Source organism: Hyla sarda, chromosome 9, assembly GCF_029499605.1.
Source record: "Hyla sarda isolate aHylSar1 chromosome 9, aHylSar1.hap1, whole genome shotgun sequence".
NCBI classification, from domain to species: Eukaryota; Metazoa; Chordata; class Amphibia; order Anura; family Hylidae; genus Hyla; species Hyla sarda.
The window spans coordinates 161,617,930-161,644,484 of NC_079197.1; the positions used below are offsets into that span (position 1 = coordinate 161,617,930).

Consider the following 26,555-nt stretch of genomic DNA (forward strand, 5'->3'; position numbering starts at 1 on the left):
AAAAAAAAAAAAAAATTTCCACTAAAATGTGTGTTTCCCCCCAAATTTCACATTTTTGCAAGGGTTAATAGCAGGAAATACCCCCCAATATTTGTAACCCCTTCTCTTCTGAGTATGGAGGTACCCCATAAGTTGACCTGAAGTGCACTATGGGCGAACTACAATGCTCAGAAGAGAAGGAGTCATATTTGGCTTTTTGAGAGCAAATTTTGCTCGAGGGGCATATCGCATTTAGGAAGCCCCTATGGTGCCAGAACAGCAAAAAAAAACACATGGCATACCATTTTGGAAACGAGACCCCTTGAGGAACGTAACAAGGGGTACAGTGAGCATTTGCCCCCCACTGGTGTCTGACAGATCTTTGGAACAGTGGGCTGTACAAGTTTTCATTTTCATGGACCACTGTTCCAAAGATCCGTCAGACACCTGTGGGGGGTAAATTCTCACTGCACCCCTCATTACATTCCGTGAGGGATGTCGTTTCCGAAATGGGGTCACATGTGGGGTTTTGTTTTTTTTGCGTTTGTCAAAACCGCTGTAACAATCAGCCACCCCTGTGCAAATCACCTCAAATGTACATGGTGCGCTCTTCCTTCTGGGCCTTGTTGTGCGCCCCCAGAGCACTTTGCGCTCACATATGGGGTATCTCTGTAGTCGGGAGAAATTGCATTACAAATTTTGGGGGGCTTTTTTCCCTTTTACCTCTTGTGAAAATGTAAAGTATAGGGCAACATCAGCATGTTAGTGTAAAAAATTCAATTTTTTTACACTAACATTCTGGTGTAGACCCCAACATTTCCTTTTCATGAAGGGTTAAAGAAGAAAAAGCCCCCCAAACCTTGTAACGCAATTTCTCCCGAGTACAGCGATACCCCATATGTGACCCTAAACTGTTGCCTTGAAATACGACAGGGCTCCAAAGTGAGAGCGCCATGCGCATTTGAGGCCTAAATTAGGGATTTGCATAGGGGTGGACATAGGGGTATTCTACGCCAGTGATTCCCAAACAGGGCGCCTCCAGCTGTTGCAAAACTCCCAGCATGCGTGGACAGTCAACGGCTGTCCAGCAATACTAGGAGTTGTTGTTTTTCAACAGCTGGAGGCTCTGCTTTGGAAACAGTGGCGTACCGGACGTTCTTATTGGGGGAGGGGGGCTGTGTAGGGGTATGTGTATATGTAGTGTTTTTAACTTTTTATTTTATTTTGTGTTAGTGTAGTGTAGTGTTTTTAGGGTACAGTCACATGGGCGGGGGATTACAGCGAGTTTCCCGGCGCAAAATTTGCTGCATCTCAAGATGCGAGAAACCCACTGTAAAAGCCTCGCCCATGTGAATGTACCCTGTACATTCACAGGGGGGGGGGGGGGTGCACCAGCTGTTGCAAAACCACAACTCCCAGCATGCATGGTCTGTTAGTGCATGCTGGGAGTTATAGTTTTGCAACAGCTGGAGGCACACAGGTTAGGAAACACTGAGTTAGAAACAGACAATGTTTCCCAACCAGTGTGTCTCCAGTTGTTGCAAAACTACAACTCCCAGCATGCCCAGACAGCTGAAGGGCATGCTGGGAGTTGTAGTTCGGCAACATCTGAAGGGCCAGATGTTGCTGAACTAAAACTCCCAGCATGCCTGGACAGTCAGTGCATACTGGGAGTTGTAGTTTTGCAACAGCTGGAAGAGCACAGATTGGAGACCATTATACAATGGTCTCCAAACTGGGGCCCTCCAGATGTTGCAAAACTACAACTCCCAGCATGCCCAGACAGCCAAAGGCTGTCTAGGCATGCTGGGAGTTGTAGTTTTCAGACTCCTAGAAGCAGCAGTGAAGATCTTCACTGCTGCTTCTGAAGACCATGTACTTACCTGCTGGTCCCGTCGCTGCTCGCCCACGTGGCCGGTCCCGCAGTGCTCCTCGGTCCCGCCAGGTAAGTCCGCCGGTCCCCTGATGTTCCCCCTCCTATGCCGCAGGTCCCCGCAGCCATCGTCCCCCGTTCTGCCCGACTTCCAGGGGCGGGCAGTGCGGGGGATCTGAACTTTCACCCCAGATCACTGTGATTGGTCCACAGGGACCAATCACAGTGATCGCTGACCAGGACCATCAATGGATGGTCCTGGGGGTGAAGCAGAAGTTGTCCCCTGCTGGAAACAGCGGGACTTCTGCCAGTTAACCCGTGCAATGCTGCGCATCGCCGGGTTAACTGAATGTCATTTATAAACGCCGGGATGCGCGAACGCACTGCACAACCCGGCGTTTATATATGACATTCTGCGGGAAGGGGTTAAGTAATAGCTGGGATTCCTATCTTCTTTTGGCTATCAGGTAAAGATGAGCAGCTATAAAGGAGATTATCTTGCTCAGCAGGACCTAGAAGAACTTTTAGCAAGTGTAGGCTTTATTTGGCATATATACAACAACATTCATGTGGTTAGTGGTGGACACTAAGATAGTTACACAAGTTTAAAAATAGTTCTGCATAAACCAGAACGTCAAAAAGATACCTACATTTTCACACAGGATGCCTCATAAGCAATAGACATGGTGCGAGGCTGTGGTTGTTATAAGGATGACCATTATGATTTTGATTACTGATCTATATATATATATATATATATATATATATACACTAATGTTAATCAAGTGCTGCAGAAAAACATTATTATCCTTATGAGGCATATCAGCTTGCTATTTGCTTGCAGCATGGTGACCTATGATTGAGAAGTGACCGGGTGCTTAGAATAAAAATATACGCACATACTTAAACAACCAATCAAAACATAACACGATTATTTTGATGTGATAACTAACCTCCCCTTTTTTCAACTGTAAAAAAAAAAAAAATGTATTTCCGTTTAATAAACAGAACTCCTTGGGGCAGCTCCTTAGCCAGTGTGAACTAAACTTCTGCTGAGAAGGAGATTTATATCAACTTTTTGTCTGGTGTTTATTTCTTTGTGTCAACACTCAGCAAGATACTAATTTTGAACAGCGACAGTCACTCACATGTTCAAGGCCTAACCAGCTGCCAACCTTAAAGGGGTTCTCCGGTGCTTAGACATCTTATCCCCTATCCAAAGGATAGGGGATAAGATGCCTGATCGCGGGAGACCTGCCACTGGGGACCCCCGTGATCTTGCACGCGGCACCCCGTTTGTAATCAGTCCCCAGAGCTATCACGCCCCCTCCTGTAGGCTTGCATTGAGGGGCGGAGCATGACATCACACGCCGCCCGCCCTGTAGTCGCCGGTAATCAGTCCCGGAGCGAACGTGCTCCGGGGACTAATTACAAAAGGGGTGCCGCGTGCAAGATCACAGGGGTCCCCAGCGGCGGGACTCCCGCGATCAGGCATCTTATCCCCTATCATTTGGATAGGGGATAAGATGTCTAAGCACCGGAGTACCCCATTAACAGTTGGACCCGGACCGAGGAGCCTGAGAGGGCCACTAGGTCTTTCTTCTCTATAGAAGACCAGTGCCAGCAAGTGCCCAGCATCTTCAAGCTATGCCACTGGCCATAGATGTGTGGCAGGTACAGTGACATAAAATTTTTTATGGTATGTGGTAGGGACTTCAATGGTATAAAAACCATATATATGGACATTTATCAACGGGTTTAGTCAGGTTTTCTTTACTATAATTGTCGCAAAATTGCCGCAACTGCGACTACGTGATTTTTCGTGCGGCATTTTGACTGGAAAGCGAGAAAAGAAAGTTTTCCAAAAATTAACTACGTAGTAATAATTTTAAAATGGACTACGGGTAGTGAGGTATTTATTAACTGCAACAGTCGCAACTGCGCAAAAAAAAAAGTCACAACAGGGTTAAAAATTGAATAAATTTACTCCAGCTCAAACATGGAGAAGAAAAAGCTACTACCAAAGTAAAAAAGGAAAAATTGCTTACGTGAAAGAAAATTATCAACAGGCTGAAAGCAGTTGATCAATAAGTTGCACATAAGCAAAAAAAAGTAAGGAAAAAATTACAAAAAAAAAGACTACATAAGCAAACATTGATAAATGTCCCTCATAGAGAGCAAATGTTATCAGCCACATGAAAGCTCAGAAATCAGATCAGGTTCTATGATTTTATCATGCTTCCTGGTCATTGATGTGCAAGTTATCACCACTTGTTGCTAAGAGGGGCAGAGTCCTTGAACTCTGGCAGACTGCTATGCGTGTAGGCATTAAAGGGGTATGCCAACCGCTTGGAGCGGGTGCCGGGGGTCGTGACACCACAGCCACGCCCCTTGTGACATCACACCACACCCCCTCAATGACACACCACCGTCATCACTGCACAGAGTGAACTCGCAGACATCGCTGATCATAAGATGTCTAGGGGTGGAGTACCCCTTAAAAAAACATCCCTAGGAGCAGCCATAATGGACAAACACTTCTGGTATTGTCTGAATGCTGAAATGCAGGGAGGCTCCAGGAAGAGATGGGTTACATTCTATGCCCCAGAGACCAGGGAGTGTCTGTATAGACCCGTGTTTGCCAACCAGGGTGCCTCCAGCTGTTGCAAAACTACAACTCCTACCATGCCCAGGCATCCTGTAATATCAATATATGGTGCGGCATAGGCTATTAGAGAATAATGTATAGGTTCCTTTGTATGGCTTGTGCTTACCTGATTTAGCAGATGTGCCAGCCATGGATACTGATTCCAATGCAATCACCAAAATGCTTTTCTTACGCTGCCTTTGGCTGTCTGGGAATACTGGGAGTTGTAGTTTTGTAACAGCTGGAGGGCCATAGTTTAAATACCCCAGTTCTTAATCAACACTCCCTAATAGTTATATCATCACTAAGATGCCTTCTCGTCCTGTTTGATCCATCAATGGCACCTCTCTTTAGGAAGTCCCATTGTTCAGTATATTGGGGGCTCCGATTCCATCATAAGCTACATCTTTGGCCAGTTCAGGGGAAAACAAATTCATAAGGAAATATATAAGGTCAAAATTTGCATTTTCATGGTCCACAATTCTCACAATTCTACTCTAAGATCCTTGAGATGAATACAAGACCAAAGCAAAAGGTTTTTTTAGAATTTTTTATTTTATAACAAAACAGATGATACAGAGTACAAAATACATATTACATGGTACAAATATTCTTTCCCTCCTAAACCTCCCCCCTCCCTTAAAGGGGTACTCCGCTGCCCCAGTGTTCTGAACACTTTCTTCTGAACGTTCTGAGCGGGCGGCGGGGGGTTGTGACACCACGCCCACTCAATGCAAGTCTATGGGAGGGGGCGTGACGGCCGTCACGCCCCCTCCCATAGACTTGCATTGAGGGGGCGTGGCGTGACGTCCCCAGGGCCCTGATCTCGCCAGGGGTGTGGCCGTGAGGTCACGACCCCCACCTTCCACTTCAAGTGTTCTAAATGAACGCTGGGTGCTGCACAGAGACTGCAGGACCCCCCGCGACCCCCAACTGCAGGACCCCCGCGATCAGACCTCTTATCCCCTATCTTTTGGATAAGAGATAAGATGTCTAGGGGTGGAGTACCCCTTTAAAAAGAGCAGGGAAAAAAAAAATAAGATTAAGGTTTCCAGCTACTGTATTTTGTGCGGGCTGCGGGTGTTGTGACATCACGGCCACGCCCCCTCATGACGTCACACCCCACCTCCCTCAATGTAAGTCTATGGGAGGGGGCATGGCAACGCGTCAAGAGGGGATGTGGCCATGACGTCATTACCCCCGCAGCCCCCACCCAGCGTTCGGAACTAAATGTTCTGAATGCTGGGGCAGCGGAGTACCCCTTTAAAAAAAGTTACATTTGGTAGTGCAAGATGGGGTCTTCCCATCACTTGGTCATCTCTGCTAGTCTGTTCAGTTCCTGTGACAAGGCTGTAACAGTTCTCAGCACACGTTCTCGGTCTTTGGCCACCAGACGTGAACCACATCTCTGCATGAAGCGGTCAGGATGCCACGTCACCCTCTGTGCCCGCAGGTAACGTTTATACGAGGCTGTATCTGAGGGGTCACCACAAGAAGCAATGGTCTGTGCCATCAGTTCAGGAGTCCCTCCTGGTAGGGGCCATGGGATGTCACTGTAACCCAAAGTTCCAAGACTATTCCCGAAACTGGTGGAGCCCTGACCACTGGCTTCACCGTCTCCTCCTGTAACCTTCTCATTGTTCTTCACATGTTCCTCTCCAGGTTTGGTTCTTCCGAACACCTCCTCACATTTCTTCTGATAGCGCTTGCCGTGCACCTCCCGCACTTCCTTCTCCTTCTGTTGTTGTCTCTGTAAATATGTCTTCTCCTCTGTGACCCTGGACGATTCCTGCACAGCGACCTTTTTGCTCTTTTTTCCAGAAGGCTCAGACTGCACCCTCCTTGCATGATATTCTCTGTAGATTCGATCAGCCCAGGACTCAAAGGTCTCCACCTCCGGTTCTTCTTCTTCTTCTTCTGGATAATCCTCTGAAAGAAGAAGAACAACACAAAACACTGAGAACATCCACAGTAACAGGAGGGAAATAATGATGTGTGTGTCAGGCACCTAAAGTAATCTGACATCTCATATCCTTCCTTGGTTAAATCTGATAAACATTTGCTTTTTTTTATGGTTCTAACTATGTATATATGAACACATCACATCTTCTACTCTTTATTGCGGACAAATAAAATGTACAAAAATCCAAATGTCACATAAAACCAAGATGGTTTACACGTTTCGGATCGTCTGATCCTTTATTAAAGGGGTATTTCGGGTTTATACATCTTATCCCGTCACGCCCCCTCCCATAGACATGAATGGAGAGGGAGTGGCATGACGTCACTAGGGGGGCGTGGCATGACGTCACTAGGGGGCGTGACCGTGACGTCATGTCCCTGTTTGGAAGCAATGCCAGGCACGGAATGCTGGGGGCTGCACAGAGATCGCGGGGGTCCCCAGGGGCAGGACCCCTGCGATCATGCATATTATCCCCTATCCTTTGGATAGGGGATAAGATGTATAAAGCCGGAATACCCCTTTAAGGCTCTTGTGACATGTTCATCTACCTTTGTCAGAGTGTCCATGCACCACGTACAGAAGAGCTAATTACACCTACATCTTACTGCAAACTATGTTTATAGAACACTTCAAAACCAGAGAAAAAAAGTCCAGAGATGGAGATGAAAAGGTTTTTGGCCACTATCAGATGTTGTGCAGACTAAAGACACCAATTCTGAACAATTTATTTAGCAAAATATAACCTCAAATTTCACTATTAAAGTGCAACCACATGTCCATATACCGTATTTATCGGGGTATACCACGCACCCTCATTTTACCAAGGATATTTGGGTAAAAAAAGTTTTTTACCCAAATATCCATGGTATAATGAGGGTGCGTGTGTGTGCGCGTGTATACCCCGATATACCCCCAGGAAAGGCAGGGGGAGAGAGGCCGTCGCTGCCTGCTTCTCTCCCCCTGCCTTTCCTGGGGGTCTAAAGCCCTGCTGCCGGCCCTTCTCTCCCCCTGGCTATCAGCGCCGCCGCCCGTTCTGTCCCCCTGACTAATCGGTGCCGGCGCCGATAGCCAGGGGGAGAGAAGCGGCGCCGACAGCCAGGGGGAGAGAAGGGGCAGCGGCACCCATTGCCGGCGCCGCTGCCCCGTTGCCTCCCCCATCTCCGGTGGCATAATTACCTGTTGCCGGGGTCGGGTCCGCGCTGCTTCAGGCCTCCGGCGTGCGTCCCCTACGTCGTTGCTATACACGGCGAGGCGCACTGACGTCATGCGCCGCGCATAGCAACGACGCAGGGGACGCACGCCCGAGGCCTGAAGCAGCGCGGACCCGACCCCGGCAACAGGTAATTATGCCACCGGGGATGGGGGGAGGCAACGGGGCAGCGGCGCCGGCAATGGGTACCGCTGCCCCTTCTCTCCCCCTGGCTGTCGGCGCCGCTTCTCTCCCCATGGCTATCGGCGCCGGCAATAGGCCGGCACCGATAGTCAGGGGGACAGAACGGGCAGCTGCGCCGATAGCCAGGGGGAGAGAAGGGCCGGCAGCAGGGCTCTAGACCCCAGGAAAGGCAGGGGAGAGAAGCGGGCAGCGACGGCCTCTCTCCCCCTGCCTCCCCCTTTCCTGGGGGTGTATCGGCATATAACACGCACATAGACTTTAGGCTAAAAAATTTTGCCTAAAAAGTGAGTGTTATACGCCGATAAATACGGTATATAGTGCAGCCATATGACCCCCCATAGAGTGAAAGCACTTTACTCTTTGAGAGCAGCCATATCCCTGATATAAAATGCATTCTTAACCCCCATTAAAGGGGTACTCCTGTGGATAATTTTTTTTAATTTGATTTTTTTTTTTTTTTTTTATCAACTGGTGCCAGAAAGTTAAGCAGGTTTGCAAATTACTTCTATTAAAAAATTCTTAATCCTTCCAGCCAGTACTTATTAACTGCTGTATTCTCCAGAGGAAGTTCTTTTCTTTTTTTTATTTCTTTTCTGTCTGACCACAGTGCTCTCTGCTGACATCTCTATCCATTTTAGGAACTGTCCAGAGCAGCATTTGTTTGCTACGGAGATTTTCTCCAACTCTGGACAGTTCTTAAAGTATATATCCAGTGCTGAAAAACGTATCCCCTATCTTAAGGATAAGGGATAAGTTCCAGATCGCCGGGGGTCCGACTGCTGGGGCCTCCTGCGATCTCCTGTACGGGGCCCCGGCAGCCCATGGGAAGGGGGCGTGTTGACAACCGCACAAAGCGGTGGCTGACAAACCCCCTCAATACAACTCTATGGCAGAGCCGGAGCGCTGCCTTCGGCAATCTCTGGCTCTGCCATAGCAATGTATTAAGGGGGCGTGTTCATCCGCCGCTTCGTGAGGTGGTCAACACTCGCTATCTGACCAACGAGTCGCGGAGTCGGGCCCCGGACAGGAGATCGCAGGGGGTTCAACCGCTTAGGATAGGGGAAAAGTTTTTCAGCACTGGATATCTCCTTTAAGAACTGTCCAGAGTAGGAGAAATCCCAATAGCAAACATATGCTGCTCTGGACAGTTCCTAAAATGGACAGAGATGTCAGCAGAGAGCTCTGTGTTTCAAAAAGAAAAGAATTTCCTCTGTAGTATTCAGCAGCTAATAAGTACTGGAAGGATTAAGATTTTTTAATAGAAGTAATTTACAAATCTGTTTAACTTTCTGGCACCAGTTGACACATAAGTAGGTTAGGTGTGGTGGATTTCCTCTTACCCTCATACTGACCATACAACTCTTGATATTCGTCCATACTCTCCGCTAGGAGCTTCTCTCTCCATTCTGAAGACTGCTGTGAAGAGAGGTCTGGAGCCGCTTCAGATTGATATGAGCTCTGCCTGGAATTCCTCTCCTATAGAAAGAAACAAAAAATATTTGCTATAAACAAATGAGTCTGGATTAAGTGGAAATTTTTATTTTCGGTAATTTTGGAGAAGATAAAATGATTAACAGTAAGAAAATGTGTAAAGTAACTGAGAATATGCTCCATCCATTCCTAGCATGGTGGCAATATGGCAAATTACTGATCTAGAGGTTCTTCGCAACTATTCTTAGGATGTTAAAGAGGGCCTGTAGCCAACCTCCCAAAAAATGAGATTACATCATCAGTAAAGGGGTTATCCAGGAAAAAAACTTATATATATATCTCAACTGGCTCCAAAAAGTTAAACAGATTTGTAAATTACTTCTACTAAAAAAATCTTACTCCTTTCAGTACTTATGAGCTGCTGAAGTTGAGTTGTTCTTTTGCTCTCTGATGACACCTGTCTGGGAAACTGTCCAGAGTAGAAGCAAATCCCCATAGCAAACCTCTTCTACTCTGTGCAGTTCCCGAGACAAGCAGAGATGTCAGCAGAGAGCCCTGTTGCCAGACAGAAAACAACAACTCAACTTCAGCAGCTGATAATTATTGGAAGGATTAAGATTTTTTAATAGAAGTAACTTACAAATCTGGATTACTTTCTGAAGCCAGTTGATATATATAAAAAAATTTTTTTTTCCTGGATAACCCCTTTAAGTGTTGTCCTCGCTATTTGTGAAGCGGTTTCCCTGACAGCAAGATCACAATAACACAGAGGCAGTGTTTAAAACATGCGGAGAAATTTTTTTTCCCCTTATAAATTCACACCCCACCCAAAATCTACAGCAATACGAATCATGAACTGTGCATATGCACATGTAGAGACCCCAGACTAGGCCCCCTTGCAAATACAGCTGCAGATCAGATGCTCAAATACTGCCCTAAGAGCAGCCAGGACTCCTGACCCCCCCCCCCCCCCAAATGAATCCATGAATCCAAATCCCCTTACAAACCCCATACCTCCCTAAATACTAACCATCAATGCACATCCCTGCATCATATTAAAGGGGTACTCCGGTGGAAAGCTTTTTTATTTTATTTTATTTTTTTTTAAATCAACTGGTGCCAGAAAGTTAATTACTTCTATTAAAAAATCTTAATCCTTCCAGTACTTATTAGCTGCTAAATACTACAGGGGAAATGTTTTTCTTTTTGGAACACAGTGCTCTCTGCTGACATCACGAGCACAGTGCTCTCTGCTGACATCTCTGTCCATTTTAAGAACTGTCCAGAGTAGGAGAAAATCCCCATAGCAAACATATGCTGCTCTGGACAGTTCCTAAAATGGACAGAGATGTCAGCAGAGAGCACTGTGCTCATGATGTCAGCAGAGAGCTCTGTGTTCCAAAAAGAAAAGAATGTCCTCTGTAGTATTCAGCAGATAATAAGTACTGGAAGGATTAAGATTCTTTAATAGAAGTAATTTACTAATCTGTTTAACTTTCTGGCACCAATTGCCACCGGAGTACCCCTTTAACCTCCTCACTCACAGGTGCAACTGCACATAATAGGATAATATCCTGACGCCAGCCTTGGGAATAGAAAGAGAGAGTGTTAGGGCCACCATGAAGATTTGCCTGATTTACCTGGTCTAAAGACCCACATGATCACTATGCTTACACCAGTGTTTTCCCAAACAGTGTGTCTCCAGCTGTTGCAAAACGACAACTTCCAGCATGCCCGGACAGCCGTTGGCTGTCCGGGCATGATGGGAGTTGTCGTTTTGCAACAGCTGGAGACACACTGTTTAAAAAAAAAAAAAACACCGGTATATGTAACATGAAACCGGAATGGGCGCCCCATAGGCCTAACAGAGAGATTTAAAAAAAAACGGGCCTAAGGTAGTGGCGCTCCATCCCACTATGTAAGTGTGCAGGCTATACGTTACCATGAGGTCTTCGGCCCGTCTCAGGATGTCTCGGGGCGTTATCCCCCGATTATTTGCTACGTCGATGGACTGCGGGCAGCGCTTGAGTATTGGCACAACCAAGTCTGTGTACACTATACAAGAAAAAGGTATGAAAGAAAAGAATTTCCTTTGCAGCATACAGCTGCTAAAAAGTACTGGAAGGGTAAATATTTTTTAATAGAAGTCATTTACAAATCTGTTTAACTTTCTGGCACCAGATGATTTAAAAAAAAAAAAAAAAAAAAAAGTTTTCCACCAGAGTACCCCTTTAAGAAAAATGTCACATGAAAAAAAAAAAAACGTAGAATAAAAATGCATCACAAAGGAGCACATAGACCTGAGCGAAACTGAGCTCCAACCCTCTGCATAGTGAAAGAGTTAAAGAGGTCTTCTAGGACCTTTAAATTGATGATCTATTTCTTAGGAGGGGTTCCAACTTCTGGCACCCTCACATGCTCTCTGCTGACACCTCTGTCCATGTCAGGAACTGTCCAGAGCAGGAGAGGTTTTCTATGGGGATTTACTCCTACTTTGGACAGTTCCTGACACAGACAGAGGTGTCAGCAGAGAGCACTGTGGTCAGACTGGAAAGAACTACACAACTTCCTATGTAGTATCAGCAGCTGATAAGTACTGGAAGAATTAAGTATAACAGATCTGTATAACTTTCTGGCACCAGTTGATTTGAAAACATTTGTTTTCCAACTGAGTACCCCTTTAAGGGTACGTTCACACGTACAGCTGCGGAAAATCATCTGCAGTTCCTACTGACTTCAATGGGGCTTGCGGCGGATTTTCCGCAGCGGAAAATCTGCTGCGGACAGCCGAGAAGAGTCCGCCCCCTTTCAAATACGCATCGGGAAACCCGCAAATAAATCCGCCCGTGTGAACGTACCCTTATTCTCAGGCTTTGCAGAGAGAGGGTGTGGAGCCTGGTGATCTAATTAACTGGCTGGACTTCAGCAGCTGAGACTCATAAGCTGGTTGGGATCAATTCACATTATATGCAGTTTTGATGTATTTGCTAATTCAAAGTTAAATATTACCACGAGGCGAAAGTGATTTATGTGACCTATAATCACAATTTAGATGTTTTATGAAGATGTGAAGTATTCAGGCTGTGTTCATGTATTTCATCTGTTACTGTATTTTTGTAGCTTTTTTTATTTTATTTTTTTTACCATGTTTTGCAGTGATTTTCCAAAAATGCTGAAAAAATAATGCATTTTTATAGCGATTTGTGCAATCACAGTAAAATAGTGAAATTTTTCAGCAATTAAAGGGGTACCCCGGAGGAAATTTTTTATTTTTTTTTTTTAAATGAATAGATGCCAGAAAGTTAAATAGATTTGTAAATTACTTCTATTAAAAAATCTTTACCCTTCCAGTACTTTTTAGCAGCTGTATGCAACAGAGGAAATTATTTTCTTTTTGAATTTCTTTTTTGTCTTGTCCAGAGTGCTCTCTGCTGACACCTCTGTCCGTGTCAGGAACTGTCCAGAGCAGCATAGGTTTGCTATGGGGATTTTCTCCTGCTCTGGACAGTTCCTAATACGGGCATCAGGTGTCAGCAGAGAGCACTCTGGACAAGACAAAAAAGAAATTCAAAAAGGAAAGAATTTCCTCTGTAGCATACAGCTACTAAAAAGTACTGAAAGGGTAAAGATTTTTTTAATAGAAGTAATTTACAAATCTGTTTAACTTTCTGGCACCAGATGATTTAAAAAAAAAAAAAATTTCCACTGGAGTACCCCTTTAAGAGAAATTCCAATAAAAAAAAAACTTGTGTGAGCGTGTGTACAAACACAGCCTCCGGGGAGGTGTATAGCGCCTTTAAATCCTGATTCCATAGAGATGACAGCAGCAGTATACAGATCTGGGAGGGGAGAATTCTGGAAGCTAGCAGGAGGGATCTGGTAGGTGATGATGTCATCCTACAGTTCACAGGAAGGCAGCGGATCACTTACTCATTCAACACTGATTTTTTTTGCATATTCGATGGCGATCATATGATTCAGTCACAGTAATGAAATGCATAGCTGCAGCTGTGCTGGAATGCAACAGATGACACTGTACAACTAGTAAAGGCGAGTGTGCATGATATGGGTAAAAACAAAAAACTGGTGTACTTCTTTATCAGCATTTGTACACCCTCTGCCAATCTGATATAGAATAGATCCCATTTTCCAGGCCTGTGTAGTCCGACTGTAACACTGCCATCTGCAGGTCATATATATGTTACATGGTTATCATGGGAATGCCCAAGTTCAGGTGTACTACTATTCCCTCCGTCCTCACCTTTCCATCCTCCCTTCTCCACTTCAAGGGCTGCCACGTGCAGAGCGTTGTTCCCAGAGGCATCGCCCTTCAGTGGGTCGGCGCCTTTGCGGAGCAGCAGCAGCGCGCAGGCATCGTCCCGCAGTGTGCAGGCAGCGTGCAGAAGGCTCCGCCCTCCCGGGATGGCTTTATCCAGCTGTAGGTGGCGATGCTTTCTGATGTAAGACTTCAGGCGGAGGACGTCGCCGCGCTCGATATACCGCAGAGCCTTCTGCTCCCGCCGGAAAGCCATGAGACCTACAGAGGAGCTGATAGTAAGGCACGTTTTTAGAACTTCTACACCAGTGTTTGCCCAACCAGGGTGCCACAGGCTGTCCGGGCATGCCGGGAGTTGTAGTTTTGCAACAGCTGGAGGCATCCTGGCTTGGAAAAACACAGCTTAACACCATATCAAGATCTCTATTTGCTGTCAGAAAGTGGAAACATTCTTATTTATATTAAAAGTCTGAAAACTGCTACACTGTTATCTGGTCTAATCAATACATACAGCAGCACAAATGCTGATAGTTTGCTACAATGTATCAGTGCACGTGTTAAAGGGGTATTCCAGGCCAAAACTTTTTTTTTATATATCAACTGGCTCTGGAAAGTTAAACAGATTTGTAAATTACTTCTATTAAAAAATCTTAATCCTTCCAATAGTTATTAGCTTCTGAAGTTGAGTTGTTGGTTTCTGTCTAACTGCTTTCTGATGACTCACGTCCCGGGAGCTGTGCAGTTCCTATGGGGATATTCTCCCATCATGCACAGCTCCCGGGACGTGACTTCATCATTGAGCAGTTAGACAGAAAACTTCAGAAGCTAATAACTATTGGAAGGATTAAGATTTTTTAATAGAAGTAATTTACAAATCTGTTTAACTTTCCGGAGCCAGTTGATATATAAAAAAAGTTTTTGCCTGGAATACCCCTTTAAGTATCAGGCCGGAGTCCCAGCTGAAAATGCCTCATAATGCAGAGAACAGAATACAACTGTAGCAAACCCTCAGATGTGATTATGGATCAGTCTATGGATGGGAATTTTTCTATTCAATGACAGTAAGCATCTTTATTAAAGGGCATTTATAACAATATTTACCTCTCTTCAGACCCATGACGGATCTGATCCATCATGGCGCCATTAAAACATTTTTAAATCAACTGGTGCCAGAAAGTTAAACAGATTTGTAAATTACTTCTATTAAAACATTTTAATCCTTCCAGTACTTATTAGCTGCAGAATACTACAGAGGAAATTCTTTTCATTTTGGAACACAGAGCTCTCTGCTGACATCATGACCACAGTGCTCTCTGCTGACACCTCTGTCCATTTTAAAAACTGTCCAGAGTAGGAGAAAATCCCCATAGAAAACATATGCTGCTATAGACAGTTCCTAAAATGGACAGAGATGTCAGCAGAGAGCACTGTGCTCATGATGTCAGCAGAGAGCTCTGTGTTCCAAAAAGAGAAGAATTTTTAATAAGTACCGGAAGGATTAAGATTTTTTTTTAATGGAAGTAATTTACAAATCTGTTTTACTTTCTGGCACCAGTTGATTTCCACCGGAGTACCCCTTTAAGGGTGTATGGAGCGTGCTCAGGACTGAGGCCCACTGCATACCCAGCAACCCACTTTCTGGTTAGAGCGTCCAATAGCCGGCGTGTGGCGATGGCCATTGGCAGCTATTGACACTTTAGAGGCCACTGTCTAAACAGCCATGTTGGTGGTGCATTATTGGGATCTTAGGGGGCATATAAAAGGGGTGTGTTTTTTTTTTTTTATAAATATAAAATTCACATCACCCCCTTCCCATTTGGTATCACTATGTGCGGAATTGTCGAAACTATTAAATTTATGTTATGAAAAAAAAAAAAAAAAATTACGGAATCCCTTTTTTTTCTGTTTCTAGTCACATTTAATCACAACTTTTTTTTTTTTTGGGAAAAAGCTGATCAAAAAATCTGATCTGCAATAAAACCTACAGACCAAAACAGCACAAAAAGCGCTCCATAGATGGAAAAAAAAATTAGGGGGTCAGAACATGGTAAATTTAATATACAGTGATCCCTCAACATATGATATTAATTGGTTCCAGGAGAACCATCATATGTTGAAACCATCATATGTCGAGTACATATGTCTATGTAAAAATGGTAATTGGTTCCGGGGCCTTGGAACCATTGTATGTTGAATACATATCTCTATGGGAAACTGCTAATTGGTTCTGGGATGACCATTGTATGTGGAGTGTATGGGGAGTGTTTAACAAACCAGGGTGCCTCCAGCTGTTGCACAACTACAACTCCCAGCATGCATGTACAGCCATTGACTGTCTGGGCATGCTGAGAGTTATAGTTTTGCAACAGCTGGAGGCACACTGATAGGGAAACATTGATGTATGGGGTGTATAGTGTGTATATGTATTGTATGTGATGTGTGACATCGCATACAGTACTGTACAGTTCTTTAAATACCTTCAGGGGGGACAGAATGTCCTCCATTACGATCCTGCCTACTACAGCTCTATAGGAAAGGAAGGAGAGGGCAGCCAGCAGCTCATTGGATGCCTGCAGCAAGATGCTGCAGGCTATTGGCTATGGCTGCACTGGGGGGCGGGGCTTACACGGAGCTCACAGTGGAAGCCTGTATGAGTTAGCAGAACAGCATGTGAGTAACAGGAGGCAGAACGGGGCACACGGGGACATTATACAACTATCTGTCAGTTGGTGAAGTTGTCAGCGCGGTCAGATAGCTGTTTGTATGATGGCCCCAACACACAGCAGCATCATATGTCGAGGCTGCCTTCAACATACGATGGGCTCTGAGAGGCCATCATATGTTGAAATGATCATATGTCGAGGCCATCATATGTCGAGGGGTCACTGTATATATATATATATATATATATATATATATATATATATATATATATAAAGGGAAAACAAAGAAGAAGCACCGTGGTACAGGATTCTAGATCCGTCTGGGTGCTCAGCTTCAGGGGCAGACCGACCCCCAACGTAATATCCTCAGAAAAGTGGAAGCGGCACTCCAAAATCACATCAAAATAGTGGTTTATTCACTCATCTGTGTAAGCTTACACAGATGAGTGAATAAACCACTATTTTGATGTGATTTTGGAGTGCCGCTTCCACTTTTCTGAGGATATATATATATATATATATATATATATATATATATATTTTTTTTTTTATTATTAAATGAAAGTAAAAAAAAATGTATGTAAAGCAGTGTTTCCCAACCAGGGTGCCTTCAGCAGTTGCAAAACTACAACTCCCAGCATGCCAGGATGTCCGGGCATGCTGGGTGTTGTAGTTTTGCAACAGCTGGAGGCATCCTGGTTGGGAAACACTGATCTAGAATATCACAGTAATTGTACTGATCTGAAGAATCAATCTAACATGTTTGACTGCACAGTAAACTGCGTTAAAAAAAAAATATATATATATATACACACACAAACACACACACACACACACTCTCTCTCTCTCTCTCTTCCAAATTTGCTTTTTTTTTTTTTTAAGATAAAATAAAAAAAAACTCCCCCCACCATTTTTGCAATATATATTATAGTACAATAGTCCTGCAAAAATACCAAGCCCTGATATGGCTCTGTGGATGGGAAATTATACTCATACACAGTCAGCAAGTGAGGATACACAGCAGAGCCAGCTAAGGTGCAACCAGTGGTTCCCTATGTCATGTAGGACTACAACCCCCAGCATGCCCTGCTAGTGTAGGAGCTGGCTGATGTGCAGTGTAGTACAGGGCAGGAACCAGCATGGGGTATATGTGCCCCCTCCACACTCACCTCTAGGTCTGCTCCCCTCACTACACCAATGTCCTGTACACTGCACCCGGCACAGGAAGCTTCACTACGCACTTCCGGGTGTACTGGGCGGAGTCAGCAATCAACTTCCTGTCCAGCAGAAGATCTGTCCCCCAGGAAACAGGAATAGGGCTCTTTGTGCCCGACTGTATTTAGTGTTTATAAGGATGACAATATAGAGGCTGTGCACCTACTATATGTGCTGTATATTACAGCAGGTACAGGCATATATACAACAGACCTGTACACAGTCACTATATGTGAGGGGACACCTAAAGAGACCCCCTGAGCTGTGCATAACAACTGGGTGTCCAATAAAGATTTCAGGGAGATAGAGTGGAGGACACCCCTTAAAAAAACATGTGGTTGCCTCCTGAAGAGACCATATCAGTGCATACAGAGGGGGTCCTGCTCAACAGCGCCCCCTTTATTTGTTATAATCATAGGAAGAGATTAAAGAGATAAACACTTCCCAGCTTGTTATCCCCTATCCATAGCACAGGTCAGTGATTCCAAACCAGGGTGCCTCCAGCTGTTGCAAAACTACAACTTCTCCCAGTAATTCCAAATCAGGGCACCTCCAGTTGTTGCAAAACTATAACTTCTTTTTTAATTTCTTTTTTGTCAGTGCTCTCTGCTGACACCTGATTCCCGTATGAGGAACTGTCCAGAGCAGGAGAAAATCCCCATAGCAAACCTATGCTGCTCTGGACAGTTCCTGACACGGGCAGAGATGTCAGCAGAGAGCACTGTGGACAAGACAAAAATAAATAAAGAATTTCCTTTGTAGCATACAGCTGCTAAAAAGTACTGGAATGGTAAAGATTTTTTAATAGAAGTCATTTACAAATCTGTTTAACTTTCTGGCACCAGTTGATTAAAAAACTTTTCCACCGGAGTACCTCTTTAACCCCTTAACCCCTTAAGGACTCAGCCCATTTTGGCCTTAAGGACTCAGACAATTTAATTTTTACGTTTTCATTTTTTCCTCCTCGCCTTCTAAAAATCATAACTCTTTTATATTTTCATCCACAGACTAGTATGAGGGCTTGTTTTTTGCGCGACCAGTTGTCCTTTGTAATGACATCACTCATTATATCATAAAATGTATGGCGCAACCAAAAAACACTATTTTTGTGGGGAAATTAAAACGAAAAACGCAATTTTGCTAATTTTGGAAGGTTTTGTTTTCACGCCGTACAATTTCTGGTAAAAATGACATGTGTTCTTTATTCTGAGGGTCAATATGATTAAAATGATACCCATTATTATATACTTTTATATTATTGTTGCGCTTAAAAAAAATCACAAACTTTTTAACCAAATTAGTACGTTTATAATCCCTTTATTTTGATGACCTATAACTTTTTTATTTTTCCGTATAAGCGGCAGTATGGGGGCTCATTTTTTGCGCCATGATCTGTACTTTTTTTTGATACCACATTTGCATATAAAAAACTTTTAATACATTTTTTATAATTTTTTTTTTAATAAAATGTATTAAAAAAGTAGGAATTTTGGACTTTTTTAATTTTTTTTCGTTCACGCCGTTCACCGTACGGGATCATTAACATTTTATTTTAATAGTTCGGACATTTACGCACGCGGCGATACCAAATATGTCTATAAAAAATGTTTTTTACGCTTTTTGGGGGTAAAATAGGAAAAAACGGACGTTTTACTTTTTTATTGGGGGAGTGGATTTTTCACTTTTTTTTTACTTTTACTTTTACATTTTTTTAAATTTTTTTTTACACTTGAATAGTCCCCATAGGGGACTATTCATAGCAATACCATGATTGCTAATACTGATCTGTTCTATGTATAGGACATAGAACAGATCAGTATTATCGGTCATCTCCTGCTCTGGTCTGCTCGATCACAGACCAGAGCAGGAGACGCCGGGAGCCGCACGGAGGAAGGAGAGGGGACCTCCGTGCGGCGTTATGAATGATCGGATCCCCGCAGCAGCGCTGCGGGCGATCCGATCGTTCATTTTAATCGCGAACTGCCGCAGATGCCGGGATCTGTATTGATCCCGGCACCTGAGGGGTTAATGGCGGACGCCCGCGAGATCGCGGGCGTCGGCCATTGCCGGCGGGTCCCTGGCTGCGATCAGCAGCCGGGATCAGCCGCGCATGACACGGGCATCGCTCCGATGCCCGCGGTTATGCTTAGGACGTAAATGTACGTCCTGGTGCGTTAAGTACCACCTCACCAGGACGTACATTTACGTCCTGCGTCCTTAAGGGGTTAAGGACCCAGGACGTACTAGAACGTCCTGGTGTTTCTTCGGTCTCTGCCGCGCCCAAGGCAGAGATCAGGGCAAACGCCGAGGGGGGCCATGTAGGAAAATCACCATTGCGATCTGCGGCGATACCGGGCTGGTCGGGTCTCTGGGACCCGACCGCCCGGTAATTTTGCATGATGCTAAAGTATAGGAGCGAGGTGGCAAGCCTTCCACCTCCTCCGATCCCCTGCGATCCGCAGGGGGGGGGGGGGGCGGTTACTTCCTCCAGCCCTGCCCGGCCCCTGGATGTCCGGACGGGAGGAAGACCGGAGGACGCGGCGGGGGACGGGGGAGTGCTGGGGACCGGCCCCGGTACTTACCTCGTCCCTTAAGACCCGGATCCCGGCGATGAAGACGGCGGCGGCGACAGGTGAGTTCCTCTTCAGCCGCGGTCGGGCCCTTTACAGCAATGCACGTCGCCGTAAAGCAACATGCATTGCTGTAATGGGACCCTGTATACTTCTACTCCCAGCATGCCCAGACAGCCCTTGGCATCTGGGCATGCTGGGAGTTGCAGTTTTGCAACATCTGGAGGTCCACAGTTTTGGGACCACTGTGCCCTTCCAGATGTTGCAAAACTACACATCCTCAGCATGCCCTTACTGTCCAGGCATGCTGGGAGTTGTAGTTCTGTAACATCTGGCCCTTCAGATGTTGCAGAACTACAACTCCCAGCATGCCTGGACAGTTTTGGCATACTGGGAGTTGTAGTTTTGCAACATATGGAGGGCTACAGCTTGGACACCACTACACAGTGGTCCCCAAACTGTTCTCCTCCAGCTGTTGCGTAACCACTACTCCCAATATGCCCTTCGGCTGCTGCTGAGTTGTGGTTTTGCATCAACTGGAGGCACACTGGTTGGGAAACATTGTCTGTTTCCTAACTCAGTGTTTCCCAACCCATGTGCCTCCAGCTGTTGCAAAACTATAACTACCAGCATGCACTGATAGACCGTGCATGCTGGTAGTTGTAGTTTTGCAACAGCTGGAGGTCCCCCCCCCCCCCCCCTGTGAATGTACAGGGTACATTCACATGGGCAGGGTGCTTACAGTGAGTATCAGGCTGCAAGTTTGTGATGCAGCAAATTTTGCGCGGCAGCTCAAACTCGCAGCGGGAAACTCGCTGTAACCCCCCGCCCATGTGACTGTACCCTAAAAACACTACACTAAACTAAAACACAATAAAATAAGTAAAAAACACTACATATACACATACCCCTACAAAGCCCCCCTCCCCTCCCCAATAAAAATGAAAAACGTCTGGTACGCCACTGTTTCCAAAATGGAGCCTCCAGCTGTTGCAAAACAACAACTCCCAGTATTGCCGGACAGCCGTTGACTGTCCAAACATGCTGGGAGTTTTGCAACAGCTGGAGGCACCCTGTTTGGGAATCGCTGGCGTAGAATACCCCTATGTTCACCCCTATGCAAATCCCTAATTCAGGCCTCAAATGCGCATGGCGCTCTCACTTTGGAGCCCTGTCGTATTTCAAGGCAACAGTTTAGGGTCACATATGGAGTATCGCCGTACTCGGGAGAAATTGCCTAACAAATTTTGGGGGGCTTTTTCTCCTTTCACCCCTTATGAAAAGGTGAAGTTTGGGTCTACACCAGCATGTTAGTGTAAAAAAATAAATTTTTTACACTAACATGCTGGTGTTGCCCTATACTTTTCATTTTGACAAGAGGTAAAAGGGAAAAAAGCCCCCAAAAATTTGTAATGCAATTTCTCCCCACTACGGAGATACCCCATATGTGGGCGCAAAGTGCTCTGGGGGCGCACAACAAGGCTCAGAAGGGAGAGTGCACCATGTACATTTGAGGTGATTTGCACAGGGGTGGCTGATTGTTACAGCGGTTTTGACAAACGCAAAAAAAACAAAACCCCATATGTGACCCCATTTCGGAAACTACACCCCTCACGGAATGTAATGAGGGGTGCAGTGAGAATTTACACCCCACTGGTGTCTGACAGATCTTTGGAACAGTGGGCTGTGCAAATTAAAAATTTTGTACAGCCCACTGTTCCAAAGATCTGACAGACACCAGTGGGGGGTATATGCTCACTTTATGCCTTGTTACATTCCTCAAGGGGTCTAGTTTCCAAAATGGTATGCCATGTGGGGGTTATTTTGCTGTCCTGGCACCATAGGGGCTTCCTAAATGCAACATGCCCCCCAAAAACCATTTCAGAAAAACGTACTCTCCAAAATCCCCTTGTCGCTCCTTCCCTTCTGAGCCCTCTACTGCGCCCGCCGAACAATTTACATAGACATATGACGTATGTCCTTACTCGAGAGAAATTGGGCTACAAATACAAGTATAAATGTTCTCCTTTTACCCCTCTACAAGAAAATGCGAGTGTAAAAAATGAAGTGTTATTAATGTTTAAAGTGACAGTGGTCAGATGTTCAAAAAATGTCCAGGTTCTAAGGTGTAAAATGGCTGGGTCCTTAAGGGGTTAAGGACCAGGCAGTGGCGTACCAAGGGGGGGGGCGGGGGGACACTTGTCCCAGATCCCCAGCAGACAGCGGTGCCTTCTCCTGTATGCGCGATACACGCACATAGAGGAGAAGGCGTCCCCTCTGTGTGAGCCGCATCTGCAGCTACACAGAGGAGACGTGACCTCCGCCCCCACGCAGCACACAGTACAGGCGCCGGTGACGTCACTCATCAGCGCCTGTACTGTGGAGGGGAGAAGACGCGGGCCCTGCAGATGAGGAGATCGCTGCGTGGGATATCAGGTGAGCATCCTTTTTTATTTATTTTTTTTGCTCTACATTTACCTATGGGGAAGGGGGGTTGCTCTGCATTTATCTATAGGGAAGGGGGGGGTGCTCTGCATTTACCTATAGGGAAGGGGGGGGTGCTCTGCATTTACCTATAGGGAAGGGGGGAGAGGGGGGGTGCTCTGCATTTACCTCGAGGGGGGGGGGGGGGCTCTGCATTTACCTATAGGGAAGGGGGGGAGAGGGGGGGTGCTCTGCATTTACCTATAGGGAAGGGGGAGAGAGGGAGGGGGGGTGCTCTGCATTTACCTATAGGGAAGGGGGAGAGGGGGGGGGGGTGCTCTGCATTTACATATAGGGAAGGGGGGAGGGAGGGGGTGCTCTGCATATACCTCTAGGGAAGGGGGGGAGAGGGGGGGTTGCTCTGCATATACCTAGGGCTCGGCGGTATGACCATATATGTGTATCATGGTATTTTTTTAACTTACGGTGGTTCCACGGTATATAACGATATTCCCCCCCCCCCCAAAATCAATTGACCCGCCAGCGCTGTTCAGCCCCCCCCCCCCCCCCCCCCCGCCCCTATCATGTGACCCGCGCGCGGTTTTCGGCTTCTCCACCCCCCCCCCCCCCCCCCCAAAATCATGTTACCTGCCAGCACTGTTCTGCTCCCCCCAATTAATGATCAGCCCAGCAGGGTACTACTCTCATATGTCAAGCACTGCCCTCCTCCTCTTTGTTGGGGGCCCGCCGGCGATGGAACTCACTGTACGCCAGTGGTCTCCAACCTGCGGACCTCCAGTTGTTGCAAAACTACAACTCCCAGCATGCCCGGACATGCTGGGAGTTGTAGTTTTGCAACAGCTGGAGGTCCGCAGGTTGGAGACCACTACTGTACGCTGTATACGGCTTCATATATGACAGTGGGCTCAGCCTATCACTGGCAGGTGCGGGGCATCGCTCTGGCCGGTGATAGGCTGACGGCTGTCCGGCGTTCCAGTCCCCAGCGACGTGGGCGAGTTAAAAGTTTATTTTCTGTATCTTTTGCAGCCCGGGCATAGGTATACAGCGTACAGCAGTGGTCTCAAACCTGCGGACCTCCAGCTGTTGCAAAACTACAACTCCCAGCATGTACTGATCGCCGAAGGGCATGCTGGGAGATGTAGTTATGCAATAGCTGGAGGTACGCAACTACAACTCCCAGCATGCCGAGACAGCTGATTGCTGTTTGGACATGCTGGGATTTGCAGTTTTGCAACATCTGGAGGGCTACAGTTTTAGAGAACACTGCAAAGTGATCTCCAAACTGTGGTCCTCCAGCTGTTGCAAAACTACAATTCCCAGCATGCCCTGACAGCAAACAGTTGTTTGAGCATGCTAGGAGTTGTAGTTTTGCAAGATCTGGAGGGCTACAGTTTAGGGACCACTATATAGTGGTCTCAAACTGTAGCCCTCCAGCTGTTGCAAAACTACATATTCCAGCATGCCCAAACAGCTGTCTGGGCATGCTGGGAGTTGTAGTTTTGCAACATCTGGAGGGCTACAGTTAGAGACCACTGCATAATGGTCTCAAACTGTACCCTCCAGATGTTGCTAGGCAACTCACCAGCTTCCGTCGGATCCAGCCGCACCTCATCCCCGCCCGCCGATCTCAGTCGCCTGCAGCCTCCGTCGCCTGCCCGGATCGGTAAGTGGATCTTCGGCGCGGGTCCCCGTCGTTTCCCCGTCCTGCCCCGCCTATTGTGGGAGGGCAGGACGGGGTAAGCGAAAGTAAACCCCCCCCCCACCCCCGATCTGCTATGGGTGGTCGCGTCTAGACCATCAATAGCAGGGATAGGAGGGGTGGCACCCCTGCCACCTCATTCCTATCGCTACAGGGGGATCGTGGGTGTCTTAGACACCCGCGATCCCCCTTACATTCCGGGTCACCGGGTCACTATAGACCCGTAATGACCCGGAATCGCGCAAATCGCAAGTGTGAATTCACTTGCGATTTGCTGCGATCGCCAACATGGGGGGTCTGATGACCCCCCTGGGCATTTGCACGGGATGCCTGCTGAATGATTTCAGCAGCCATCCCGCTCCGATCCCCGCCCGGCGCACGGCGGGGACTAGAACTGCCCATGACGTAAATGTACGTCCCTGGTCCTTAAGACCCAGGGTGTCGGGACGTACCGTTACGTCATGGGTCCTGTAGGGGTTAATATTGTACTACTTTAATCTAGTACTTTACCTTCCTGTATATGTGACGTACATTTGACTCTGACCGACACAGACTCCTTCTGCATCCTTTATTTTGGACACCTGTCTAACTGTCTCATTTATATCTACCTCATCTTAATGAAATATATCTATTATATATATATATATATATATATATATATATATATATATATTACCATATATATTCCATAATTCATGAACTTGTGTTCTCATTGGACACTATAATATAGTGTTCACTTTCTTTATCACAATTTTACAGTTTTATAGGTGTCCAATCGTTTTTGTAGTTAGCCAGTAACCTTATTCTTTCCATCTTTTCCCTTACCTCTTTTCAATATCCCATTCACTGCCATCTATCATTTACCAAATATTGCCATACCCTCTGTGGAATGTAATCTGTTTCATCAGTACCCCAACCACGTTCCATTGGTATTCCTGTAGACATCCTATTCCCCTATCATGTGATTTGACATCACATGATTTGTCATGTGACAGCATTCTACCTGAGTGTACTCGGGCCGCCGCAATTTTGTGTCTTATTTATATCTACCGCATCTTAATGAATTATATAATTTGAAACAGTGTTGTGCTTATGGTTCACTATTTCTATTCATATCTATTATATTGTGGTTTCCTCTTATCCCTGATGAGCCCCTGTGTAGTTAGGGGAGAAACGCGTTGGAAAGAGAGGTTTGCCACTTGTCATTGTATTGCATTGTACTTTTGTCATGTATCCCTCTCCCCATTCCACACAGTGATCTTTACTGACGCCCTTGTCCATGTCAGGAACAGTCCAGAACAGGAGCAAATCCCCATAGCAAACCTAACTATCTGGACAGTTCCTGACATGGACAGAGGTGTCAGCAGAGAGCACTGTGGTCAGACAGGAAAGAAATTCAAAAAGAAAAGAACTTTCTTTTTATTATACAGCAGCTGATAAGTACTGGAAGGATTAAGATTTTTTTTTTAAATAGAAGTAATTTACAAATCTGTTTAACTTTCTGGCACCAGTTGATAAAAAAAAAAATTGTTTTCCACCGGAGTACCCCTGTGGTCTGGAAAAGGTGGATACAGTCCTAGGAAAGAGTCTCCTAGGACTGTATCCACCTTTTCCAGCCCACCGGAGCACCTGAAAGCTGAACTAATTTATGCAGGAAAAGTCATCAACTGCCGAGCCGAGAAGTTCGTGACGAATCGAATTTACTGTAAGCTCGCTCATCTCTAGTTGCAATGACATTGGCGACCTAAAAATTCAATGGGGGTCTAAAGACCCCTACGTCCCATAGGAGGAGACAAGTCCCATGAATCACATGTGATATTTGGTGTTTTTTGTTACAGATTGCGCCTCTTGTCCAATACATAGGGTAGCAATATGTGTAGCCCCTGAGTTATTTGGCAGCGTAGTCTCTTCATAGCTATATAAATAGTAATGTAAGTAAATATCTGCATAGGAAATGTATATTCAACCTGGAGACAATTCGGTCACACGCTTCCTGCTTCAGCCAGATGTCTGCTTATTAGTGTCCGCGCACTGTATGCAGCACAACGCACCTCACGGTCACAACAGGAAATCACGCAACAAAAGAACAACAAAAATTATCAGCATAAATCTCAACTAACAACTATATACGGGCTGAACCTGAGGTTTTGCATTCACTCGCATAGTCCAAAAACCAAACACCACAGACACAGATTGTTGGGTACATTCTCTGCAGAGAAGCTAAGTGACTACTTTTTTTTGGCTTCTCCTTATATGCTACATGCTGAGTGCTACTTACTTACAGGGCATACAAGGGATGTCCAACATAAAGGCCCAAATATGGCTCCATGTGTCTAGTGCAGTGGTCTTCAAACTGTAGGCCTCCAGCTGTAACAAAACTACGACTCCCAGCATGCCCGGA

At 45.8% G+C, this 26,555-nt stretch overlaps 1 protein-coding gene across 7 annotated transcripts in view; it reads right to left on the reverse strand.

Annotated features, from left to right (window-relative positions):
* Positions 1 to 5,348: 5,348 nt before the first annotated feature.
* LOC130290494 (NF-kappa-B inhibitor-like protein 1) overlaps positions 5,349 to 26,555 on the reverse strand; it is a 38,031-nt gene continuing 16,824 nt past the window's right edge. Inside the window, exons 1-5 of one of the 7 annotated variants that reach the window (XM_056538210.1) lie at positions 13,548 to 13,753; positions 13,081 to 13,183; positions 11,229 to 11,341; positions 9,196 to 9,331; positions 5,349 to 6,428 (exon numbers count right to left, since the gene is read on the reverse strand). In XM_056538210.1, coding sequence (XP_056394185.1) covers positions 5,806 to 6,428; positions 9,196 to 9,331; positions 11,229 to 11,341; positions 13,081 to 13,183; positions 13,548 to 13,610 — 1,038 coding nt within the window. In that variant the 5' untranslated portion in view covers positions 13,611 to 13,753 and the 3' untranslated portion in view covers positions 5,349 to 5,805. Of the gene's footprint in view, positions 6,429 to 9,195; positions 9,332 to 11,228; positions 11,342 to 13,080; positions 13,184 to 13,547; positions 13,835 to 17,394; positions 17,476 to 26,555 lie in introns of those variants that run through there. The other 6 variants (XM_056538207.1, XM_056538205.1, XM_056538203.1 and 3 more) reach the window with 6 other exon arrangements.